At 36.8% G+C, this 26,309-nt stretch overlaps 2 protein-coding genes and 1 pseudogene across 2 annotated transcripts in view; 1 reads left to right on the top strand and 2 right to left on the bottom strand.

Moving 5' to 3' along the window:
• Positions 1-25,837, top strand: part of LOC135142709 (uncharacterized) — a 56,332-nt gene extending 30,495 nt beyond the window's left edge. Inside the window, exons 3-4 of the mRNA XM_064074460.1 lie at positions 25,692-25,757; positions 25,829-25,837. Of these exons, the coding sequence (XP_063930530.1) occupies positions 25,692-25,757; positions 25,829-25,837 (75 nt within the window). The remainder of the gene's footprint in view (positions 1-25,691; positions 25,758-25,828) is intronic.
• LOC135142708 (trypsin-4-like) lies at positions 16,389-17,263 on the bottom strand (annotated as a pseudogene).
• On the bottom strand, positions 20,193-23,386 carry LOC135142713 (transmembrane protease serine 9-like). The gene is made up of 6 exons (XM_064074463.1): positions 23,233-23,386; positions 22,982-23,162; positions 22,397-22,934; positions 21,021-21,090; positions 20,790-20,970; positions 20,193-20,742 (listed from the first exon to the last, which is right to left on the bottom strand). Exons 1-6 carry the CDS (start codon positions 23,276-23,278, stop codon positions 20,193-20,195), a joined length of 1,566 nt encoding a protein of 521 aa, XP_063930533.1. The 5' UTR covers positions 23,279-23,386.
• Positions 25,838-26,309: the final 472 nt, after the last annotated feature.

Here is a 26,309-nt window from a genome sequence, read left to right as displayed (position 1 = left end):
GTGGCAATATTTTCAATTTACTTCGCTCATATTTATCAGACAGATCGCAATATGTTTTTTATAATGGTCACTCTTCTCATATCTACGATGTCACATCAGGAGTTCCACAAGGAGCTAATCTTGGTCCGCTACTTTTCATTTTATTTGTGAATGATTTGCCTACCATTTTCAAGAGTCAGTCATTAATATACGCGGATGATGCTAAAATATATCACATTATTAGAACAACTGAGGATGCACATCAGCTTCAAAGTGATATGAATCAATTCAACAATTGGTGTTCCTTAAATAAAATTACCCTGAATGTCACTAAATGTAAAGTCATATCATTTACTCGTAAGAAAACATTACACAAATTTGATTATTCAGTCAATAACGAAATCATACCTCGATGTAATGTCATAAAAGATCTGGGAATCACATTTGATTCAGAACTTACATTTCAATGCCATATCAACAATATTGTTGCACGTTCGTTTTCTTTACTTGGGTTTATAATAAGGCAATGTAAAAACTTCAATAATTTAAATACTATTAAGATATTATTCGAGGCATATGTTATCTCATGTTTGATGTATGGTTGTCTTATTTGGAATCCATTATATCAATGCTACATAAATGTCATTGAGTCCATTCAAAGAAAATTCATGAAATACGTATGGTTTAGAAAATACGGTACTTATCCTGATAGAGGAATTGATAATGCTTTGCTGCTAAGTGAATTCAACATGTTATCATTAGTTAGCAGAAGAGAAGTTGCCATTACTTTATTTTTCTTTAAATTAATTCATTCAAGGATTGATTGTGCCGAGTTATTGGGAAAAATTTGCTTTCATGTTCCACGCTTAAATTGCAGAAGTGATTTGCCTTTTTATGTGCCTTTAGCTCGTACAAATATTTTAATGAAATCACCTTTAAATATAATGTGTTTCCTTTTTAATAAGAACTTTAAGGCTTTGGATATCTTTTCACACAGTTTCAAACAATTCAAAATGAAGGTAATAGCTTTTTATTTTAATAGTAGTTAATTAAATTATTACACCTATTAGTTGTTGTTTCTACTAATTTGAATTTGTGTCAAATACTGTTTTTACTATTATTATTATTATTTAAAGTTGGTTTGTTATTTCTTTTGTTCTGTTATTCATTTATATATAAGCACACATACTTTTATTTAACCTTCATGGAAAGTGTAGTTTATAGTTTCGGTTTTCTGTTTTTTTTTTTTTTTTTTGTTGTCACTCTAGAATAAAATTAGGTTATTAGGTTATATTCATTCATTGCTCTGTAATTGGTTCGCTTGAACTGTTGGGCAATAAACTTTTTATTATTATTATTATTATTATAATTAACGCGGCGAAAATCGCACTGTACATGAATTCTTCCGGGTTCTTTCGACTCGTCCGGAGCCATTAATTAAAATCCAACTCCGAGTATTTTTGGCAATGTTATGCGTGGGCTTAGGGTCAATTCCTGCGAAATTTATGGCGGCGAAAGTGCACGCAGGCTACATTAAGGGATTAAACTTATTAACATTCCGCGATAAAGCTGCACGGCAGGGACAATAAAAATGACTAATCCTTTTGCGTTCTTTATTAATGAATCCGGGTTCGAACGGCGATTGGCTTTGTTGGGTTCGGTTAATTGAGGCGCGTTTAAAATTCATAAGGATATCTTGCGGGAAGTGGGATCGCGGAATGTCCCGATTCCGTGGATAAAACTGTCAGCGTGGACGGCCTTCCTGCCATACGGGTGATTGATGGGCCGCTAATGTTGCAAGAAGTTTTTCGTTTTTGTAAGAATCGGCCGCTGCTTTCGCTTCAATCGCCGCTGTCCGGATTAACGAGCTTTTGAAATGTGTGGCGTGTGACTTTCGCCGAGAACTAGAACAATGCGGATAATTAGGATAATGCACCGGTTTGTTCGAGCCGGCTTCATCGACAATTATGTTTATTTTGAAAATGATTTTGTAGTAGAGCGTTCTGCGACTGCACTGCTTTGTCTTCGGCCCCTAAACCCGTGTAACGAAATCCCGAAAGTTCATCCACGTCGGATTAAATCCCCTGTAAAACAGCAAAAAAGCGCCGGTTCAGGTCGATTTTTCTTGAAGCGTCCCATCCGTTTAAAATTGCCAGCGCCGGCTTTTAGTTTATCAACGCGAAATTGTGCTATCTCTTCGGCAACTTTATGTTTCATCTCTGCCACAGAACATTAATTCCGGCCGTTATGAAGAGCGTCTGTTTCACGATTTTTCTCGTGCATAAATCAGGTGGGTGATGCAAAAAGGGCAATAAATTCATGAACGCCGAAATAATTATCTCGTTCCGCTTCATCTGCGCCATTATTCGCTACTAGAGTCTGCGGTGGCTCGTAAAGATGCAGAGATGACATAGTTTTTCCCGGCGAGGGCGTCCAATAAAAATTTTAATATGAATTTCTGCAAATAAAGGGGTCGTTTGATGTTTAGTTTGAGGTTATTAAATCCTTCGGCAAACAGGAGTCCGCACTGGAACAAAGGAATTTTAATGGGTTTATAAATTATTCGCATTTAAAGCATCGTTAATTATGTCTAATTAAATTTATATGAACAATTTCGTACTTTTCGAGGGGCGCGTTTTATTGTAGTGTCGAGAGGGGAATGAGAGGAGGATTACGATTGTTGTCGAAGAAAAGGTGTGTTCAGACCGCTCTCTGTTTAGTGGGTTTTATAAATTGCGGTCGAATTTGAGGGAAAATTTTCACCCTGAAAGCAAACTAGACCATTTTTAAAATAACTGTGAGGCAGTTAATTTTTATTATTATTGGAATGTATCTGGACACTGAGAGCATTCTCAAGTGCACGCCGTGCACGAAACGCAATAACTAAAATAAATGAGAACTTAAAATATTCAACAAAAAAGTGTTTGGGACCACAAATTCTGCTTCAGAAGATTTTAAAAAATCAAGACCAAACGATTTTTCAAAAAACTGCTAGAATATTCTCCCACGCTGCGTTTTAATAATGATTTGAACAACTTTTCACATGCTCTTTGGAAGTCATGACACCACAACAATGCTTTTAATAGCAAAAATAGTCAAATAAACGTGAAAAGTGAGTGTACAGTTTTAAAAATTTTTCCGAAAAATTTTTAAAATTACCGGCTTTCAGTCAATCAAGTAATTCAATTTGCCGAAATTCCACAGCATGCAAATTTTGATCTTTTTTCCAGGCTCAAAAACATGAAAGCTGGCACTTTTTAGAATTTTTTAAAAACTGAACTTTCAAATCGATTTTTTTTGTGGAATTTTAGGCAACTTTTCCAAAATGTAGATTTTCAGTATGAAATTTTTGACTAAATGTCTCTCGAGCACTTTCAAAAATTTCGTCGATTTTCACTTTCCGAAGCTTTTTATTTTCAAAAACAGCCAATATGATGTATGGCAATTTTTAGGGTTTTTAAAAATTTGACTTTCAATCAATTCGACTTTTCAAAAAAATTCAATCTTCCAACATTCTCTAGCATAAAAGTTCTGACTCTTTTTCGAGATCTCGCAAGCCTTTTTTCGTCTTTATTTTTTTTAAAATTCCCAGAGCCAATAACAAGAAATATGGCGATTTTTTGATTTTTTTAGATATTGGACTTTCGAGTCGAAAATTTCGAAATTCCTTATCCTTGTTCATAAAAATGCCGTGTTTTTGGAATTAGTTCGTCGAGATCTGCATACACTCCAGAATTTTTAGAAAATTTTTAGGTAACTCTTCTAAAACCTCAATTTATCAGCATGAATATTTCGACTATTGAAAGCACTTCTGAAATATCTTCAAGCACTTTTAAAACATTTGCAAAGAAAATTTTTTATAGATTTTGACTTCCCGAAACTTTTTTTAATTTTCAATTCAAGTCCTTAAAAAATTCTACGGTGTTTCCAGAAAATAATGTAGGCCAATTTTTAGGATTAAAAAACATGACTTTCAGTAAATCAATTCATTTCACAAAAGTTCAATTTTCTGAGATACTCCAGCATGAAAATTTTTACAATTTTTCCAGATTAGACATGTGAAATATGTCAATTTTTATGAATTATTAAAAATTGAATTTTCAAGTGTAATGTTTCGAAAATCCTGATCTCTGTCTAAACTTTCACTTTTCGATTTTGGCGTATTTCGATTTTTCAATTTTTTCATTTTTCGACCTCGATTTTTCGATTTCTCAATTTCTGGATGTTTCAGATTTTGAATTTTTCGAATTCTTAGTTTTTCGGCTTTTCGATTTTCCAACTTTTCGATATTTCGATTTTTCTTTTTCCCAATTTTTGGTCATTTCAGGTTTGGAACTTTTCAATTTTTCGTTTTTTTTACGATTTTATTTCTCGATTTTTCAAATTTTCGATATTTTAATTATCCAATTTCTTAAATTTTAGGATTTTCTATTTCCCGATTTTTCAGTTCTTCGAATTTCTAATTTTTGATTTTTTGATTTATCAATTGTTTAATTTTTTACATTTTACATTTTTGTATTTTTCAATCTTTCGATCTTGCGATTTTTTGGCATCTCGATTTTTCGATTTTTAAAATTTTCCAACTTCTCGATTTCTCACATTTTCAACATTTCAATTTTGGAAATTTTTGTATTTCTAGATTTTTCAGTTTTTCGACTTTTCTCTTTCTCGAGATTCCGATATTTCGATTTTTTGATTGTTCAAAATCAAGAAATTTTTGGGTTTTTCGGCTTTTCGACATTTAGATTTGTTGGTTCTGGATCTTTTGATCTTTCGATTTATTTATCGATGTTTCAGTTTTTGAATTTTGCGTAATTTCAGTTTTTCGATCTCTCGATTCTTCGATTTTTCAGTTTTTCGATTTTTCGATTTCCCAGCGTTTCGTCATTTCAGTTTTGGAATTTTTCAATCTCTCGATTTTTCAGTTTTTTGATTCTTGAATTTTCCGCTTTTCCCATTTTTCGGTTTTTTAGATTTTGGATTTTTTGTTGTTTATATTCCTCGGTTTTTCAATTTTGCGATATTTTAATTTTTCAATTTTAAAAATTTTCGATATTTCACTTTCTAGATTTTTGGTCCTTTACTTCAATTTAGGGAATTTTTCACTTTCTCGATTTTTTGATTTCTCGATTTGTCGAGATTTCGATATTTCGACTTTTTAATTATGCAATTTCTGGGTTTTTCGATTCTTGTTGTTTTTAAATTTTTCACTTTTTGACTTTTCGTTTTTCCGATTTGTCCTATTTCAATGTCTCAATTTTTCGATTTTTTGACTTATCGACTTTTAGGATTTGTTGATTTCTCGATTTTTTGATATTTCGATTTCTAGGTTTTTCGATTTTTTGACTTCTAGGCTTTTCGGATTTTTTATTTTCCAATTTTTCAATGTTTCGATATCTCCAATTTTTGGTTTTTCGACTTTAATTTTCAATTTTTAACTTTTTGTTTTCTAGATTTTATCGTATTTTGATTTCTCAATCCTTTGATGTTTCAATTTCTTTGACTTTTTTTCGAGATCTCGCAAGACTTGTTTTCGTCTTTATTTCTTTAAAAAATCCCAGAGCCAATAACAAGAAACATGGCGATTTTTTTATTTTTCTGACTGTTCATAAAAATGCCGTGTTTTTGGAATTAGTTCGTCGAGATCTGCATATATTCCAGAATTTTTAGAAAAATTTTAGGTAACTTTTCTAAAACCTCAATTTATCAGCATGAATATTTCGACTATTGAAAGCACTTCTGGAATATCTTCAAGTACTTTTAAAAAATTTCCAAAGAAAATTTTTTATAGATTTTGACTTCCCGAAAACTTTTTTTAATTTCCAATTCAAGTCCTTAAAAAATTCTACGGTGTTTCCAGAAAATAATGTAGGCCAATTTTTTGAATAAAAAAAATGACTTTCAGTACATCAATTCATTTTACAAAAGTTCAATTTTCTGAGATACTCCAGCATGAAATTTTTTACAATTTCGAAATTCCTGATCTTTGTCTGAACAAGTACTTGCTAAGATAGTGTTGATTTGGCAAATGGCATACTCTCTAACAAATAAAGGCACGTGGGCGGGGCTAGTACTTATTAAGATAAGACTGATTTTGGCAGATGATATATCCTTGAAGAAAATAAGGGCGGGCGGGCGGGGTTCGTACTTGCTAAGATAAGACTGATTTTGCAAATGACATAATCTTTAAGATCATAAAGGTGTGTGGGCAGGACTAGTACTTATTAAGATAAGACTGATTGTAGTAGCAAATTATACATTTCAAGAAAATAGAAGGCGGGTGGGTGGGGCAGCACTTGCTAAGTTTTATTAATTTTTTTTTTGGAAAATTGCAAACCTCCCTTTTTAAACATAGCGGGGGTGTAAATTTTAAAATAGTTTGACTAATTTTTCATGAAAATGCAAATGTATAAAATTTGTTGATTATAAAGATCTATATTCCAGAATTTTTTGTGGATTTTTAGTCGATTTCTCCGAAAGTTCAGTTTTCCAAAATGAAATTTTTGACCATTTCTCGAGCACCTTCAAAAATTGCCTAAAGAAATTTTTTTGTACATTCTCTATTTTCGACGTCATATTTTCAAAAAAATTTACGATGTTTGCAGAATCTTCACTAATAAATATAATTAATTTTTAATATTTTTTAGAAGTCGAACATTTCGAAATTCCTTATCCTTGTACATAAAAACGTCATGTTTTTGGAATTTTTTGTAGATTTTTAGACAGCTTTTCCAAAAGCTTAATTTTTAAGAATACATTTTTTTAATATTTTTCAAGCACTTTTAAAAAAATTCCAAAGAGATTCTTTTGTAGATTTTGGCTTCCCGAAACTTTATTTTCGATCTTATATCTTAAAGATCAAAATACAGTGTTTCCAAAATCTCAAATACGACAATTTTACAATTTTTTAAAAACTTGAATTTCCATTTGAATGTTTCGAAATTCCTCATCGTTGTCCATAAACACGCCATGTTTTTTGAATCAGTTCGTCGAGATTTATTTCCAAAATTTTTGTGAAATTTTCAATGTAAAATTTTTGACTTTGAAAAGGGAGTTTACAATTTTAAAAATTTTTCCAAAAAAAAAATGGTTAAAATAGGTTCAATCCACTGAGAGTTGGTGTCGATTTGTAGATAATTTTCCGCTAATTACGAATCTAAAGTCCCTGGTACGATAACAAGCTAAATAAATTTGAAAAGTGGGCTTACAATTTCAAAAATTTTTCAAAAAAAAAAAATTAAAAAAAAATGTTTCGAATGGTTTAACATTTGCTAATATTACGTCGATCGCCTAGATAATCTTCATCGTCCAAGTTTAAGCCCAGTCTAAAAACGATACCATCAATGAAGATGAAAATACTCTCTTGGACGAAGTAATCTACCCACCTCGACCTCCAAGAAGTTCATCCAAAGGTGCGTCGTTTAACTTAGCCCCCAAACACTATGTCTTCCTTTTAAGTCTCCCCAACTAGAAGAAACCCAACGAAGCTTGGGCAAGATGAGCAGTAGTACTATGAAAACTCTTGCCGAAGAAACCTGAACAACAGAAAAGAGTTTAAGGAAAGAGTTGGAGCTTAGAAAGCTTATAAACAAATCGCCAACATTCTCGAAACATACTTCGTTATTTCCCCGCATCGAATCGAAGTTTGTTTGCATTATGTGCTTCCAGTGAAAAATTGCGCCTCCGCCGAAAACAGTTCACTTAAACAGGATAAAAAAGACAAATACAGGAGCGCGAGCAGGAATAAAAGGGGGAGCGGCCGTCGAAGCCCCTCAAAAACTCGTATCGATTCTCGTGTCGAATTCTATATTGCGGAAAGAGTGTTTGCCGAGTGTTAAGTTATCATTATCACGATATTCGGAGATCTAACGATAAACCGACAAATTTCACAGAAATAATGGACATAAAAACATGGATCTAAGTGAGGCTCGTCACGCGAAACCCGCAACCAATCATTTTAGGATGTTTTCGCGGATGGATTAACTCGGCGAGGGTCCCGGCCCGGGAGGGACGTAATTATGAAAAATTGAACGACGGGACGGCGTGGAAATTGAAAGAAAAGCACCATCGATCAAGTCGACTCCACACTCGCACGGGGTGCACCGAACACCTAATCGGTAAACCATCGCCATATGGTCGATCGACCGATCACGCTCCGCTAATTGGTAGCACGGTACCATTGATATTCTTGCCTCAAATCACTCGCCGCCAATAACAGACTTGCGTAACCGATCCTCCTGTCAGGAGTCCTTTTACTCTTCTCTAAGGATAAACGTGCCATTATCTTATTATAAAGTTAATAGTCAGCTCGGGTACTCGTGGCATTACGAGGCCATTCTTCGACGATTTTTTTGATAACTCAACTCGGCGCGGTACGCCCATCTGTGATTGAAGCTCGATTACCGTAAACACCATAACGATCTTAATTTTCCATTGTGTATTAGAAAGTCGGATCATAAAAGCTGCAGATTGTATTGAATTATGGTTTTTCAGTTCGCGGCCGTTAACAATCCAATAGGTTCGGAGTTTATTATTCTTATCTCGCGTGATGCGGTTGCCGCTCATGCATCGCTCCATTGGGCGCGTCTTTATGGGGCTGATGGCTCGCGGAAGCTAGACGAAGCGCGGGCTGAGCGAGATGAGCGGCCCACGGCCAATTTTCTACATTCGACCGACTTTTTTTGTACAGATAAGCAATTTTAATATCTATTTGTTTATAAACTGTATAACTACAAACAACAAAAAACGATTTCATAGATAGTGAGACATATTCGTTGTTCTCTGCAATTCTTCGCTGTTATTGTGGGTTTTTGTACAGTTATTTAGATAAATTTTGGTGTGTCAGAGGACTTTTATGTGTGCGGTACTTCTAGCAAGTTTTACGCTGCTGCGTTGAGTATTTGCCCGGATTTTGCCTTTTTAATTAAGTGTGGGTTTCAACCTTATCACTGAGTAAGTTTTTGCTCTTTCTTTTTCCTTATCAGCGAAGTCATTCACCTAGTGTTCATCTTCCCTGATCCCTTCCGTGGCCTAACTTGTTTGTTTTATGTTAGACACCATAAAAGGCCCTAGTGGTGTGAAGTACTGTGTCCCAGTCTTTGTTTCCATATTTTTTATCATTACCTGATCCACTCATGGCAATATTTTGTTTGGTATGTAATGGTGCGGTAACACCTTCTACACCATCTATTAAATGTTCATCATGTAAAAAACACTGTCACACCAAGTGCTCTAGATTGGATTCTGGCAGTTTGGACACCAACGTATCTTGGACGTGTCCTGCTTGCTCTCCTTCTTTACTGGTGCCTACAACTCCTATTTCACTTTCTGCGATCGAACAATTAATCGCAAAACAATTCGTTAAATTAAGAACTGAACTTTTGACTGAGATTTCGCAGTTAATTGACGACAAATTTCAACAATTCAACAATAGGATTGCGACTGTTGAGAGTGATGTCAAGAAATTGCAGGAAGAAGTTCATTCGCTCCAGACTGGCAGCTCCAGTGAAGCCTCCTCTTATAAAGTCAGTGAGGTGGTGTCGGAAATTTATGATCGTAATGTTCGTAGCAAAAATGTAATTTTATATAACATCCCCGAATCTTCAGCACAATCTGCCGAAGTTAGAGTGAACGATGATGTGAGTCAAATTATCTCGATTTTTGAACCGTTAGGAAACCTACCACAACCCAAAAAATTATATCGCATGGGCCCTCCTAAGCCCAATTCTATACGTCCATTGAAACTGACTTATGAAAATAATGATGAGGTAATGTGTGTTTTAAGGAGTAATAAAAATAATACTAATAAACGTTTTCTTTGTCATCCGGACTTAACTAAATTACAACGTGACAATAATGCTGAGATAATTAATGACTTTAATATGAGAAAATCACGAGGCGAAACTGACATCAAGTTGATATACAGGAATAACATGGCTTCAATTGTTGGAATTAGGAACAGTGGAAATAAAAGCAATCGCCCAAAAAACTAAATAGGTCTGTTAATAAACTTATTTTTTTTTATCAGAATGCTGGGGGTATTAGGACTAGGCTTGAGGAGTTCTCAAAGAATGTAAACGCTAGTGTTTATGATGTCATTATTGTTACAGAAACATGGTTATGCAACAAAATATTAGATTCTGAATTATTGTTATGCAATTATAAAATTTATCGTGCTGATCGAAAATTTGAGTCCGTTTTGAAAACTAGAGGTGGTGGGGTCTTGATTGCCATTAATAAAGAATATAATTCATCCTGCGTTCTTTATAGTGATAATGTGGAAAGTATTTATGTTCGTATTGTTATTAACGATTTGAGGCTGATTATTGGTGGTGTATACATTCCACCTATGTCTTCGCTTGAAACTTTTGCCGATCATTGTACTGATTTGGAATCCATATTTGAACAATTTCCTGATTTTCACTACATCATTGCCGGCGATTTCAATTTACCTAATTTGGTCTGGGATGGTAATAAAGTTATTAATGATTTAGCTGGTTCTTCCAGAGAACTTTATAATATGTTAAACGTTACTTATGCTTTTTTGAATTTAAATCAGGTTAATCAAATCCCAAATAATAGGAATGTCTTCCTTGACCTTATATTTACGAATTTAAAGCGGCTGGACATATTTAAAGCGGAAGATCCCATTTTTGATGACAGTCACCATCATATCCCATATTCTTGGTTCGTTGACATCAACTCCCCGACAATTTTGATATCACAAGTTGAAGTTTTTGATTTTGCCAATGGCGATTATGCTCTTTTGAACGACTATCTTGCTTCCATTAACTGGGATGTTTGCTTTCAAGGCAAAAATTTAAATGACAAAGTTTTAACATTCTATGATATACTTTTTGCGGGCATCACTCATTTCATTCCCACGAAAATATTAAGAACTGGCTGTTCGTCTTACCCAAGATGGTTCAATAAGGAATTAATCGAATTATACAAAACGAAAAAGTCAGCCCATTCGGCATTTCAAGTTTCTGGCAATCTTGAGGATTATTTATACTTTAAATCTGTTAGGTCTCGTTGTAAAGAACTTAATGACAGTCTTTATGCTTCCTATATTCGCAAGGTGGATGGTTGTATATCGAATGATCCGACATATTTTTGGAAGTTTATTAAAAGCAAAAAGGATTGTAATGGTATTCCGAATGAAATGTTTTTTGATGAAATATCCTCTTCAGGTGGTCAAGACATTTCCAATTTGTTTGCAGATTTTTTCTCATCAGTTTATGATAAGGGTAATAACGACGATTTGGCTGATAATTTCAATTTTTGTCCTAAGATGGAAGTAAATGATGGTGGTTTGAGGGTAACTAATAGGGATGTCTTTGATTATATCTCAGTTATGAAATCTTCATTAAGTCCTGGTCCTGATGGCATTCCTAGCTTTTTGTTAAAAAAGTGTATTTGTACGATTACGTTGCCATTGTGTTCTTTGTTTGAATCATCTTTGCTTGAATGTAAGTTTCCTGAGATATGGAAAAATAGTTATGTAACTCCCATCTATAAATCAGGAAAACGTGATTTAATTATTAATTACAGGGGGGTCTGCAATCAGTCCGCAATTCCTAAAATGCTGGATTTTTTAATTTGTAAGCAAATACAGTGGATGTCAGTTAATGTGTTGTCCGATAAACAGCATGGTTTTTCCAAAAACAGGTCTACTCTGTCGAATTTATTAGAGTATTATTGTTTTTTGAATGATGCCTTTGCGGAAAGGCTGCAGGTGGATTCTGTTTATACAGACTTTTCCAAGGCATTCGATAGGGTTAACCATAGACTTCTCCTCTTTAAATTGGGTAAATTGGGTTTTAGGAGTGATACTGTGGAATGGTTCAAATCATTTTTATCTGGACGAGTACAGCAAGTCAGAATTGATCAATATCTATCAGAACCCTTTTTAGTTTCTTCAGGTGTGCCTCAAGGTTCACATTGTGGCCCAATATTGTTTCTATTATTTATTAATGATATAATATCTTGCTTCAAATACTCCAGGGTTTTGATGTTTGCTGACGATCTTAAATTGTTTAAGACAATTAGAAATAATGATGATGCTTCAGATCTTCAATTGGATTTGAAACGTTTATACGAATGGACCATTATTAATATGCTACCCCTCAATATAAAGAAATGTAACATTATATCTTTCGGTAAAATTAAAACGATCATTACAGCAGATTATTATCTTGGTGATTCTTCAGTCTCTAGAGTTGAAGAGGTGAAAGATCTAGGGGTCATTTTTGATTCTAGACTTACTTTTAAGCCTCATTATCAATTAATTTTTAACAAAGCGATGAATATGTTAGGTTATATATGGCGTCATTGTAAAGAGTTATCCCCTTGGTCTTTGAAAACTTTATATGTATCCCTTGTTCGCCCACATCTTGAGTACTGTTCTCCCGTATGGCGGCCTTATTACAATGTTAATTCTTGTTTGTTGGAAAGAGTTCAGAAAAAGTTCTTTAGGTTAATTGAATATAAATTTAATCGAAGTCATCGCCAAGGTGACTACACTTGGATTATGTGTACTCTCGGCATGAATTCTCTTGAGGACCGGCGCAATATAGCCGACGTAAATTTTTTGCATGGGATTATCAATGGTTACATTGACAATCCCGATTTATTGAGTCAATTAATGTTTTGGGTGGCCCCGACCAATTCTAGAAACACACGTAGCGTAGTTCTGTTTCGTGTCCCATTGTACAACTCTTCTAGAGCTGGAAATCATCCTTTATTGCGTATGATGAGAGAGGCTAATCCGCTGGTAAATCATGATCAATTTCTATTGTTTAATACAACCAAAGGGAAATTTAGAAATAAAGTAAGAAATTTGTTAACCTCTTAGCTTGCGTCTAAACTTGTTAAGAATATATATTCTGTTCTGTATGTGAGAATATGTTTTGTTAAATTTTGTTAAATTTAGGTTATTTTATATCTGTTTTTTTTTGGAAAGTTAACTTTTATTTATTTTTGCGTTTATATTTAATTTTTATGTCTTTCTGAATCTTTTTGTTTCACTATTAATTGTATGTATCTTAAGGGGTATCCCGTTGAATAAATAAATAAATAAATAAATAAATAAATAAATAAACTATCTATTAAAAAAAAACACAAACTGTCAAGTTGCATTGATTTGATTCTTTTTTGAAAAAATATCTATATAAATACCTACTTGAATTTACAGGTCTCGACAGAAACTATTTATTAATTTTATTGCAGACAGACGAACTTATTCTGGGTCCAAGGAGGAAGATTTTCGAAATATTCGATTTTTTTAAGATTACTAAAAATTTCATACATAATATTGGCGATTCTGGAGAATAGCGGTAAAAATTTAATTTAAAAATGGCTTCAGGAAGTTAAAATGTACGAAGTTCTCTTGGGGTAATTGTTAAAGGTGATCGAAAAATGATCAAAAATAAAAAAAAAGAAATTCTGATTTAAAAACTGTGCAGTTGTTGTCTGTGTTCGAGAGGTGCGGTAAGTTCGCCGTGGCCAACTCGACTGTTTCACTTACCGGCCACATAACATATGCTAATTCACGGCACAATTACGCCGTCCGCAGCGGCCCCGAGGTGCGGTTTTGCGGCATTTTGGGCGCTCGTTTTTTCCGAGAAAAGCGTAATGAAGTGTGACGGTCTTGCGGAACGGCCGCTTTCTATACGTCGGAATTAAATCGCATTAAATCGCGATGTTTTCTCATCGTTAGGATTGTTAAAACGGAATCGAGGCGTAATTACGGCCCGTACGTAAGGCAATGATCCATTCCGCGCAGGAAAACCGGCCGAAGACGACGCTTTTTGCTGCGTAAACAAGCATTGTTTTCAGCACCTTGTAATTTTCGCTTAAATGTGAGAATTTTAACGGTCGTCTTGGTGGAGGCGACGGTCAAAGGGTTTACCGCGCGCCAATTAGCTTGATTAGGATACATTTTTATAATTAATTCCGGCAATCCGGAGGGACGAATTAATTTCGGTCGGATAAACGCACAGTGGAATAAAATTTCACTGAAAATCTCTCACTTTATTGTTTCGGTGTAGAACGGTCATGGATGTATGTGTTAGAAAATAGAACGTTTTCAGTTCAGCGGGCGATTTTTCCGGTAGAGTAGTCGCCTCCTTTCCAGCTTTGATCAGTCCGTTAACATACATTAACATCGTAAGTGTGGAAGTCTTAAACAAAAACACAATTCATCGCTCGAACGCTTAATTGGGACCCAGTGAACTTTTCGCTATCACAGCGTGCAAAAATTGAGCTAAATCATCCCGACTTAACGACTTTTTCACCGCAAAACACCGTCTTTCGCTTATTTATTTAAATTACTTTTTTTTTTTAATGGTTAACCCATTACGGAAACGTTGCCCTCACGCTTCTACAATTTAGTAGACGACCTGTTAACAAAAGATCACTCGTAAATATAATAAATTGATTCATAAATATACAGCGTGCCGGTTATTTTTCTTCAAGCTATTACCTAATTCGGGGTGGGGTCCACTGTTCATCTTCATTCGCTCTTGTCAGGGCAACAATTATAATTTCGTTACGGTTCGTTTTGATGAATTCTTTAACGAGTACCTTGGATCGGGGGCGCCGGACGGTCCGGCCCCGGACTGTGCTAATTTCGCTTCGACTTAAATATTTAGAAAATGTCTCAAAAACTGACTTAACTCCGGTGTATCGGTTTTATTATTTCGGCTTGCTCTTCCCAGCTGCTACTTTATTCCGAAGCTACATATCATCGTGCACGAGAATCCTCGTCGACTCTCTGCGGAATAAATATTAGCATAATGTAAGTCAAGAAACATTTTTTATTTTAGCAACATTAGGTACACGGCTTGTCGGCTTTGCTAACCAGAAATTTATATTCCTCTTCCACGCAGCTGGGATATTTACTGGGGTGGTATTGTTTTCAGCGGCCTAAATTTTTCGGGGGATGCGAGCAGTGGAAATTATTAAACAGTACGTAAGATAACCGAGACCCATAAACCTTCCACGGACGAACTAATCTTGAAAATTACTCACGCGACATAAAATCCCATAATTTAGACGACTAATGACAGGTTGCCTCATTTTTTACGCTGATTCGTTAAACCCAAAAAATGCAATTTTGCGATTTGCAACACCACTCGAGGCCAGCATAAACCTCGCATAAGTTGAGGCCGAACTGCGCCGATTTTGACGTTTCTGGAGGGCGCAACGGCGAAATTAAGTAACCGTTGAGCCGACAGTTGTTGGTGATTGATGCTACGTTTGCATAAAGAAAGCCTCCGCGAAAGTAGCGCCAGATTATAATTACGATTTTTAAACAAACCGCCTTGGGTGAGACATCTCAACTCATTTTCGAAAAAAATCTCTTTTTACAACTCCGTTTTTGCACAAAATGCTAGTCTCTCACCTTTAGGCGTAGTTTCCACGTTCCCGGTTCAACTTTACTGCGTCTAAAGCGCGCATAAACATTTGACTAAATGTTAGAATCCTTTCACTAACCTGCTTCTGAAAATACCAGTTCATTACTCGCGATTGTTTTAATTCACCGGCTTCGAAATTGATGTCTACAATTTCGTATGTAAATTTATACATTCAATGAACCGCAACGGAAATTCCTCCTATTCTTGCGAATATTCAGCTCCATTTGTTTGATTCCCGAAGAAAATAAGCGTAAATCGAGCCGATACACGAAAATCCTCCCCGGGCCGGAGCCAAACGACTTTTTCATCGCTAATGGCCGTTATTAAAAATCGCTTAATTTGCTTCCGCGGACTTGATTCTTCCTGTTTCGCTTATTAATCGTTTTGCTCGTGATGGATATTGCACGACGGCTAATTAAGCTCGGTTGAACTCAACTATGTACATATGCGTATACACCGGACACTGCTGTTGAGGGTGTTGGCATGCGGACAAACTAATAATAAAAATTCAGCAATCAACAAATGCGATTTCATTAGCTTGATTATGCCTGGGCGACACGCCATCTTGCTCTTTAAATTTTCATGACCCGCAAACGTGCCAGCGTTGTATTATAGGTGTTAATTATTTTTTTATTTATAGCGATAGTTAGCGGACGTAGTTTTAATAACAGTAATTTCGGGTTTGCCCCAAAACTGGCTTTGTAGTTGCATAATAATAATTCTGACTTTTGTTGCCGTTGCACGGAAATTGGAACTGTGTCGAATTATTTTTGTTAGTTGGGTAACCGTTAATTTGGAGTCAGTTTTAAATTACACGTTTAATTTTGGCCAAAAAAACCTGTATTTGTGTTTAAAGAAAATGACATTGGGTTTTGGGAACCAAGTGTTCGGATGAGAAGACTGACACAATCACGGTCATAAAATCGTGCTACGTCTTCTCATCCGAACAGTCTTCTTTATTTAAGTAGGTGGAATTTGACATTCCCACAATCATGATCCTGCAGTTTCTTTGATGTAGTCGCGCATCGCCGCCACGTTCCCGTAGACTCCGGGATACCCGGGTCTGCCGCACCCATACCCCCACGAAACGATCCCGCCTAGCAAAACCCTCACTACCAAGGGTCCCCCCGAGTCTCCTTGGCAGGCGTCTTGGCCGCTGCCGCTAACTCCAGCGCATAGCATCCTGTCGGTGATGCTTCCGGCCCCGTAAGCCGCTTTGCAAGCCGAGGGGCTGACTATGTCCACGTTAACCGCTTGGAGATGGTTAGAGAGGGCGTCGCCGTCTTCTTCGGTCGTCCCCCAGCCGCTTACGAGGCCTGTGGTACCTTCAAGCCAAGTCGTTCCGGCTTCCGGAAGGATAGCCTGGAGGACGTTTATGCTGGGCTCGATGACGGAAGATAGTCGGAGGAGGGAAATGTCCCAGTCGATCATAGTCCGGGTGTTGGTAGATTGTGGCGACGTTGACTTCCTGGCCATCGGATTCTAGGATGGAGGTGCCGGCACGGATGGTCAGCTGTCTAGAGGTGGTTCTATACAGAGTGTTAATAAAAACGTGCGCATTTGGTGGTGTGGTTACCTGTCGGTGCAGTGGGCGGCTGTAATGACCCAGGTTTGCGAGAGTATGGCACCGCCGCAGATGTGGGCGCCGTAGAACTGGACGGAGACCTGCCAGGGTACTTGGGAGATGTCTATGTCTCCGCCTCCGATGATCCTGCCATCAGGGAGGAGGTCTTTGGCGAGCGGGAAAAGTGGAGTGGCTATATTAAAACAAAACAAAAAAGTATATAGGTATGATGATTTGAATCAAGTTTTGGCTTACTTGAAGCTGAAGCTGCTAAGAGGGCGACGTGTATGAAGGACCTCATGGTTGTGAGTGATCCTTGGATTGTCTTGGGGGCTCTGTTATAGTCAGTAGATTAACATTTTTGTGAAGTTGCATTTCAGATATCATCAGTCAAACTTATCTAGTTAATTGTAGAACAATGCAGCGATTGTTTGGTTTTTAAGTTCGTCACGTGCTTAGTGCAATCATGTCTACTAAGTACGCAGAAAATAGGGCATGATGAAAAAGTAATAAAGCGGCGAATTAACTTACTGCCTCACCTTAATCTTTCAGTACAATCACTTTGAAAATAGGTCATTGTCATCGCTCGAGTTTAAAAATTGTCACCTCGAAGAGAAAGATAGATATAAAGTTATTTTAGACTATAATCTACAACTTTGCCTCTGACTGACTTTAAAATTTTCAATGTGATTTGGTCTTAGAAAAGTCACTTTTGATATCATCTGATCGATGGTCAAACAACTTTTTGTATAGTCTAATGGAACATATCGTCGTTGATTCTGCAATACCTGCTATGTGCACTTTTTGTCCATTTTTAGGTTTGCTCATGATTTGATTGTAAGAAATATAGCGCGTCGAATGGTAATAACTGCTATGTGTTAAAAATTCGCGGTTATTTTTAAATTAAAAAAGAAAAAACCTGTCATGTGTTGGTAGTCAAACAACCGCTCGAAATATCTGCTATGTGCATATAATACACATAGCAGATATTACATTTATAATATTATTGCCAGTGTGTTGCACATAACAGTTTGCGCATGAGTACGTTATCCAGGAAAATCATCCCGCCTCACGTGTTAATGAAAATAGTGCAGTTTTTTGCAGTGTTTTAATTCAAAGTATACCGTAAGTATGATAAAAATTATTAATTATTTGAACCATTATTGAATAAAACTACAGATATAATATTATTGTAGTACTTGCTAAGATAAGACTAATTTTGGCAAATGACATATCATACAAGGAAAGAGAGGGCGGGTGGGCGGGGCTAGGATCTGCTAAGAAAAAAACTGATTTTAGCAAATAACATACCCCCTAAGAAAATAGAGAGAAAGTGGGAGGGACTAGTACTTGCTAAAATAAGACAATTTTTGGAAAATGATATACTTTTTAAGAAAATAGAGGATGAGTGGGCGGGGCTAGGATTGCATAAGTTAAATTTGCGATTAATAATCTATAAAACTAGAAACTCAATGTTTCCCTCTCAAATAAAGCCATTTAGAACAATTTCAATTTTTTCGGAAATTTTGGGGATTTTTGGAGTCATTTCCCCGCATTTCTCAGTTATTTGACGCCAAATCGTCAAAAATATTTTAGATTCGTAATCTGCGAAAAATTATCTATAAGCCAACCATTTTCCGTTGGGTCAGATCGTCTTTTAACTGTTTCAGACAACAAATTTTTGGAAATTACGAAAAATTTTTCTCACTTTTCTCGCTGATTTTCGGAAATAGTTGAAAAATAGTCGAAAATGTTAAAAGTGCGAAAATCTGTTTTATCTTATTAAATACTAGCCCCGCCCACCCACCCTCTCTCTTCTTAGAGGGTGTCTCATTAGCCAAAATCAGTCTTATCTTAGCAAGTACTAGCTCCGCCCGCCCGCCCTCTACTTTCTTGGAAGGTATGTGTTTTGTCAAAATTAGTCTTATCTTACAAGTACTATTTAATTATTGTTTAATATTTTAGTTTGCCATTTCAATATATAATATAGTAGTTGCTAAGATAAGACTGAGTTTGGCAAATAATATACCTCCTAGAAAAAATACAGGGCGGGTGGGCGGGCCTAGTACTTGCTTAGGTAAGACTGATTTTGGCAAATGACATATCCTACAAGGAAAGAGGGCGGGTGGGCGGGGCTAGTATTTACTAAGAAAGAAACTGATTTTAGCAAATAACATACCCCCTAAGAAAATAGAGAGAAAGTGGGAGGGACTAGTACTTGCGAAAATAAGACAATTTTTGGGAAATGGTATACTCTTTAAGAAAATAGAGGGTGAGTCGGCGGGGCTAAGATTGCATAAGTTAAATTTGCGATTAATACTCTATAAAACTAGAAACTCAATGTTTCCCTCTCAAATAAAGCCATTTGGAACAATTTCAAATTTTTTGGAAATTTTGGGGATTTTTGAAATATTTTCCCCGCAGTTCTCTGTTATTTGAAGACCAATTGACAAAAATATTTTATATACGTAATCTGCGAAAAATGATCTATAAGTCAACGATTTTTATTAGTATTATTATTATTATTTTATTTTAATGTTTTTGTATTTTTGGTTTAAATAAAATACTTTCCAATAAAAGTTGTTAATTATATTAATAGAGATTAATTTACATGTATTGTGAAATAAATGACATGTACAAAAGCTGAACTATGAAAAATCTGCTCTGTGAAAATTAGCAACATTAAATGAGTTTTAATAAATAACTGCACTAAAAACGTTATTTTCTGTAAACTAAATGTATCTTAAGCAAATTATTATTTTGTTAAGTGACTAAACCAAACGAACAAGGACTCCCTTTTTTTTGTAATCAGTTTATTGTGTTTCCTGAACAATTTTCAATTTTGCACATAGCAGGTATTGAAGAATCAACGACGATATATTCAAATTTATCGTGTTTGGAGTTAATTATTTATTGTCTGATAATTTTTTCGAGCCACTTTTTGCTTTTCTTGTTTTCTCCTTTTTTTGGAATGGTTGTTCGTGTCTCCTTTCAAGGAATTATCTTTCCTTATCCTTTGGAGTGCTCTTCTATGTTTGTTGGAGATTCGCTGAGTAACGAAGAGATTTTAGTCCAGTTTTTGGAGATACCAAACCCCACCTAGACTAGAAATCCGAATTCAGCAGTCCAAGAATCAAGGTTAGATCATTAAAAAAATATCATTTTAAGACAAAGATTTTCGATTTAGTATTCTACTTCTTTATTCTACTTATCAATATTTACATGATATCTCAGAGTCCTGCAGTTTCTTTGATATAGTCGCGCATCGCCGCCACGTTCCCATAGACACCGGGATACCCGAGCCTACCGCACCCATATCCCCATGAAACTATCCCGCCTAGCAAAAACCCTACTGCCAAGGGCCCTCCCGAGTCTCCCTGGCAGGCGTCCTGGCCGCCTCCGCTGACTCCAGCGCACAGCATCCTCTCGGTGATGCTTCCGGCCCCATAAGCCGCTTTGCAAGCCGCGGGGCTGACTATATCCACGTTAACCGCTTGAAGATGGTTAGAGAGGGCGTCGCCGTCTTCTTCGGTCGTCCCCCAGCCGGTTACAAGGGTCGTGGTACCTTCAAGCCAGGTTGTTCCAGCTTGCGGGAGGACAATCTCCAGAGCGTTTGCGTTGAGGTCGATGAGGGCAGATAGTTGGAGGAGGGAGATATCCCAGTCGATGGTATCGCGGTCGTAGTCCGGGTGTTGGTAGATTCTGGCGACGTTGACTTCCTGGCCGTCGGATTCTAGGGTGGAGGTGCCGGCACGGATGGTCAGCTGTCTGGAGGTGATTCTATACAGAGTGTTAATAAAAACGTGCGAATTTGGTGGTGTGGTTACCCGTCGGTGCAGTGGGCGGCCGTGATGACCCAGGTTTGCGACAGTATGGAACCGCCGCAGATGTGGGCGCCGTAGAACTGGACGGAGACCTGCCAGGGTACTTCGGAGATGTCGATGTTTGCGCCTCCGATGATTCTGCCATCAGGGAGGAGGTTTTTAGCGGGCGGAAAAAGTGGAGTGGCTGTATTAAAAAAAAAATAGGTGTGATTTTTGAATCAAGTTTTGGCTTACTGAAAGCTGATGCCACTAGGAGGGCGACGAGTATGAAGGACCTCATTGTTGTGAGTGATCCTTGGATTGTCTTAGTGGCTCTTTTATAGTCAGTAGATTAGCATTTTTGTGAAGTTGCATGTCAGATATCATCGATAAACTATCAAAATAGTGCTAAATGTGTGATGATCATTCGGAACGAATTCAGTCAAACTTATCTAATTAATCGTCGAACAATGCAGCGATTGTTTGGTATTTAAGTTTGTCACGTGCTTGGTGCAATTATCTCCACTAAGTACGCAGAAAACAGGACAAGATGAAAAAGTAAAAAAACGACTTTGAAAATAGGTCATTGTCATCGCTCGAGTTTAAAAATTGTCACTTCAAAGGCAAAGATAGATATAAAGTTATTTTAGAATATAATCTACAACTTTGACTCCGAATGACTCTAAAAATCTTCAATAATAAAAACAAAACTCTTGGTAGAAATTTAAAAACACTAGTCAGTAAAGACTATATTATTAAAATCAGTATTGTTTGGTTATATTACAGTTAAATAAGTAAGACAGAATTTTGTGTATTTTTTTAAATACATATGATGTGATAAATAACCAAAAAACCCAATTTTAAAATTAAGAAGATTCAAGAAATAATTCTATTTACTAATTAATATATAAAAATCAAATTTTAATGCATATAAAAGCGGAATAACAAACACTTATGACAACTTGTATAAGATTCATGTACATATCAACTTCTTTAGAAATCGGTAGGTTTTTCTCCCATACAAAATACGGAAATGATACCTGCTTAATTTTAGTTGCGATTTGCCAATATATGTGTGAGTAAAATAATAGAGACTATTTCCTCATGAATCTTACCCACTTCACTTGCTGTTTATTATTATTATTTTTTAATTTTGTTGACTTTGTGAAAAATTCTGCAACTGAAAATTCGCCTCATTTTCGTTTGGAAAATATCTTCCTAAATTTTGGGAGTTCGTCGAAGTTCTTCTTACTCCGCTGAGTGATAGCTCGACTAATCACGATTTAGCTCTGTGAGTAACCACCTTTTTTCTGTAATTATCTGTCCTTTAGTATTCACAGGACCTTTCTTGTTTTCTCCCTTTTTTGGAATGGCTTTTAGAGTCTCCTTCTCTTTTGGAGTACTCTTCTACCTCTGTTGAAGATTCGCTGTAATTTTCGTCCAGTTAGGAGATACCAATAACCACCTACACCAGAAAGCTGGATTCAGCAGTCCAAGAATCAAGGTTAGACCATTCAAAAATTGCAACCAGATTGTCACATTTGACATCATCGTTTTAAGACAAACACATTTTAGATTTACTACTTTTTTATTCTACTTAACAATATCTACATCACATCTCAGATTCCCGCTGTGTCTGTGATAAAATCGCGCATCGCCGCCACGTTGCCGTAGACTCCGGGATACCCGGCCCTTGCGCACCCATACCCCCACGAGACGATCCCGGCTAGAATATCTCCCACGACCAAGGGGCCGCCGGAGTCTCCTTGGCAGGAGTCTTTTCCGCCACCGTTGACACCAGCGCACAGCATCCTGTCGGTGATGCTCCCGTCTCCATAAGCATCGTTGCAAGTCGAGGAGCTGACAATGTCCACGTTGACTCCTTGGAGTTGGTTCGGGAGGTTAACGGCGTCTTCTGAGGTGGTTCCCCAGCCGCTGACGAGAGTCTCGGTACCTTCAGGCCAGGTCTGGCCGGCCTCCGGGAGGTTAACCGCAGCGGCGTTACCACTCAGATCGATGGGGGAAGCTAGTTCGAGCAGGGAGATGTCCCAGTCGATGTTGTAGTCGTCGAATTTGGGGTTTTGGTGGATTTTGGCGATGTCGACTTCTTGGCCGCCGGATTCTAGAGTGGAGGTGCCGACACGGATGTTGAGGTCTTGTTCGCTGGATCTAGACAGGGTGTTAAAAAGTGGTGGATTTGGTGGTGAGTTAGTTACCCGTCGGTGCAGTGGGCGGCCGTGACGACCCACTTTTCCGAAATTATGGAACCGCCGCAGATGTGGGAGCCGTAGTACTGGAGGGAGATTTGCCAGGGTACTTGGGAGATGTCGATGTCTGAACCGCCGACGATTCTGCCGTCAGGGAGCAGGTTTTTGGCCGGCACGAAAGCCGGAGTGGCTACATAAAAAAAAATTAGTGTGATTTTTAATTATTTTTAATTATGTTTTTTTATTGAATTTTGACTTACCTGAAGCTGATGCTACTAGGAGGGCGACTACTATGAAAGACTTCATGGTTGCGAGTGATCTTTAGGTGGCTTGGTGTCCCTTTTATAGCTAGTAGATTAGCATTTTTGCTAAGTTAGGAATCGCGTGTCAGATATGATCGATAAACAATCAAAATAGTCTAGCCGAATGTGTGATGGTCATTCGGAGAGAATCCAATCAAACTTATCTAAGTAATCTTGGAACAATTTCGCGATTGTTTAGTCTGAAGGACCTTTTTGAGTCGTACTTGAGTTGAAGTGTTGTAGTTATCGTTGCAACATCGGTTTTTTGACAAAGTTCAAGACGTACATGCTACGATAATGTATACAAAGTATATAGAAAATAGATAGTGTTTATCTGTTCTCAGGAAGGAAAAGTTTAAGAAAAATTAAAGATAACGTGGTAATATTTTTGAAGGGAACGTGATATTGTCAAAAATGTGGAAAATTTTTAAGTACAGGTAATTACATAAAAGTATAAGTTATCTGTAGCTGAACTTAGAAAGCTAAATAGGTTATATTACATCAACTAGGATCATCCTCGTGGATTCAAAATGATTTATTTTGATAAATGACATTTTTAATTGAATTGTTGGAGCTGTTGACCCCCAGCTTTGATACATAAATTGCTGGTCGCTTTAGATTTAAGACTCAAGCATGAATTTCTTACGGTCTTCGGAAAACATATTTCTCGAGGTGAAAATTCTGCTTCTGCGTCAAAAAAATCCTGGATAGTTTTGATTCACTCTCAAATAAAGATTTAGCCCTCAGATAAAAAAAATGATATTTTATTTTTTTTGAATTGTCTATACAGGATGAAAGAAGCAATTAATTTTATTGATTAAACCGAAAAGAGCGTATTAGAATTTCCGAAAACACGCTGCTTCGTTTGAAAATCGGTTCTCGTTTCGAAATCGAGATTAAAACAATCGTCACAACAAAAATGTCAAATCATGGTCTCAAAAACTGACACACACAAATTGTTGCATTTTTTTAGTACTTTTCCTTGCGACATTTGATACATTGTAAGCTAAACTTGTATTTAAATATATTGTGAAACACTGATGGTTCGTTATTATATTTGAAAATGAGATAAAATCAAAAGTAAACACTCGCAGAAATTCTGCGCGGCCTTTAGAACCGTCCTATAAGAAAACCCTTGCAGTGTAGTGCAAGACTACATGTAAGTGCTTCGAATGTGATAATTATTTTCGTGTGTTTAGATAAATTTAAGGTCACCTGTCAAACACGCGCCTCAGAATTTATCTTTTTCAAAAACGAAACCTTGGTAGAAATATTTTCGTCGAAAAATTTCCCTGGAACATGGCCTATTATTATACCTAAGTATTATCAAGTACCAAGGCCTTCAACTCATATCAGATATCTAATGTCCAATTTCAAGTGGAGTACTCTCGAGATCCAATCAGGTCATGATATGCCTCTCCTGTATCTCTTTATCATTGCTGCACTGCAATGATCATCAATCCGATATCAACCAAAAAACTTGACCGAACGAAATTTTGGGGTTGAGCGAAGCCACAACTCGCATTACTCCGGCTGTCTTTAGAAAAAATATTTGCAATCAAATTTCGCCACTCCTCCATTGTCCAGCTTTTTCGTTCGCAATTTATCGACCTATCAGGATTTACCATCAACGACAGATGCAATTCCGTTCCGAACGCAGAAAATATAGAATGGAGCCGCGCTTTTAAATCAATTTTTTATACTCACTTCCTCGTCTGCGGACCCGAAGAAAGTATTCGGAGAATTGGCCGGCAGGTTATTAGTATCGACAATAAATATGTTCTTTTCTCTGTTCGAGTCGATTTTTTCGTTGCCGTAAAGATTTTGTTGCTTTATTTAAAATATTCTTAATTTATATGTAAATATCCTTGGCTAACTGTCCCCCATCGCTAATAAATTAGCCGCCACGGTTCCGAACCGCCCATTACCCACTCGCCAAAAAACACCTGATAGATTGACGTAATTATTATAATAAAATCCACTCCCGATTGATTTGTAACCTCTCGGGTGATTTATTATTATTAAACTAGGAGAGAAAGCGTCGACTTCATCAGAGTGCAAGACACCCATCGATGCCTCTCCGAGATAATCAAATAATCAATAATTAATGCGGTGTTTAAAGAGAATATTAGTATCCCGTAACAAATAAGCGCTTTTGGGCCGGAAACAATTATTCTCGATCAAATTAAATTTCTTCTAGCCTCGGGTCAGCCGTTGATTAGCGAGTGCTAGTAAGTAATTGGTTCTTCTTCTTGTTCTGAGATCATCGCCGTCTAGAATATGCATTAGCCAACTTTTTCTCGAGACCCGTTAGATCGAATTAATTACGAAGTTGACAGCAGCACTCTTTTGAGAGTTTTGTTTCTTAATTAACCCATTCTTTTTTGATGGGGCTAAAAGAGTGTTTCTTGTTGCAGAGCCGTGGTTTGCCTATACCTTATCCTGTGATATCTGGACCGAGTGCATATATCGATCCCGAAGAGGTAAGTCTATGATTGTTTTTAAATGAACGCAAAACCACGCACCCACACTGTTGCGTTTACGCATTTTCTAGAGTTACTAATTTCGTATTTATACATATTCATGCATACATACCTTCAAATAGACTTTACAATGTAATCGTCAGCAGTTTGCCTGAACCTCAAGAAGTTTCTGTCAAGGATAAAAATTAGGATGGCTCGAATAGTTTGAGCAAAATCCTCGTCCGTCGACCCGCCAAAATTTATGCATTCCAAAACGACCACTAGTAGGTTTCTATTGAAATTTGCATCTCGATGATTGGTCTTTTAATAACAGTCGTTCGTAGCTCGATTCGGTGTTGTGCGTGCAACCCATAATTAGGTGAGTGCTGTTGACCGATTCGATAGCTCAGTCAGTCCTTGACTCGCAGCTGAAGAGCAAATGGATTTTATGCTTTACGTAATTTCGTTCGTTCGAACCTAATTGCTAATTTAAAGTTTTTCGAATTAAACGAATATCGGGAGCGCTGATGATAATTTACGGGATTAAAAAACGTTAAGTCGAGCCGGGTTCAT

Source organism: Zophobas morio, unplaced genomic scaffold (genome assembly GCF_036711695.1).
Source record: "Zophobas morio isolate AGI-343-1 ecotype UQ-CSIRO unplaced genomic scaffold, CSIRO_AGI_Zmor_V1 ptg000050l, whole genome shotgun sequence".
Taxonomy (NCBI): Eukaryota; Metazoa; Arthropoda; class Insecta; order Coleoptera; family Tenebrionidae; genus Zophobas; species Zophobas morio.
This window is presented reverse-complemented; position numbering and strand designations above follow the sequence as displayed.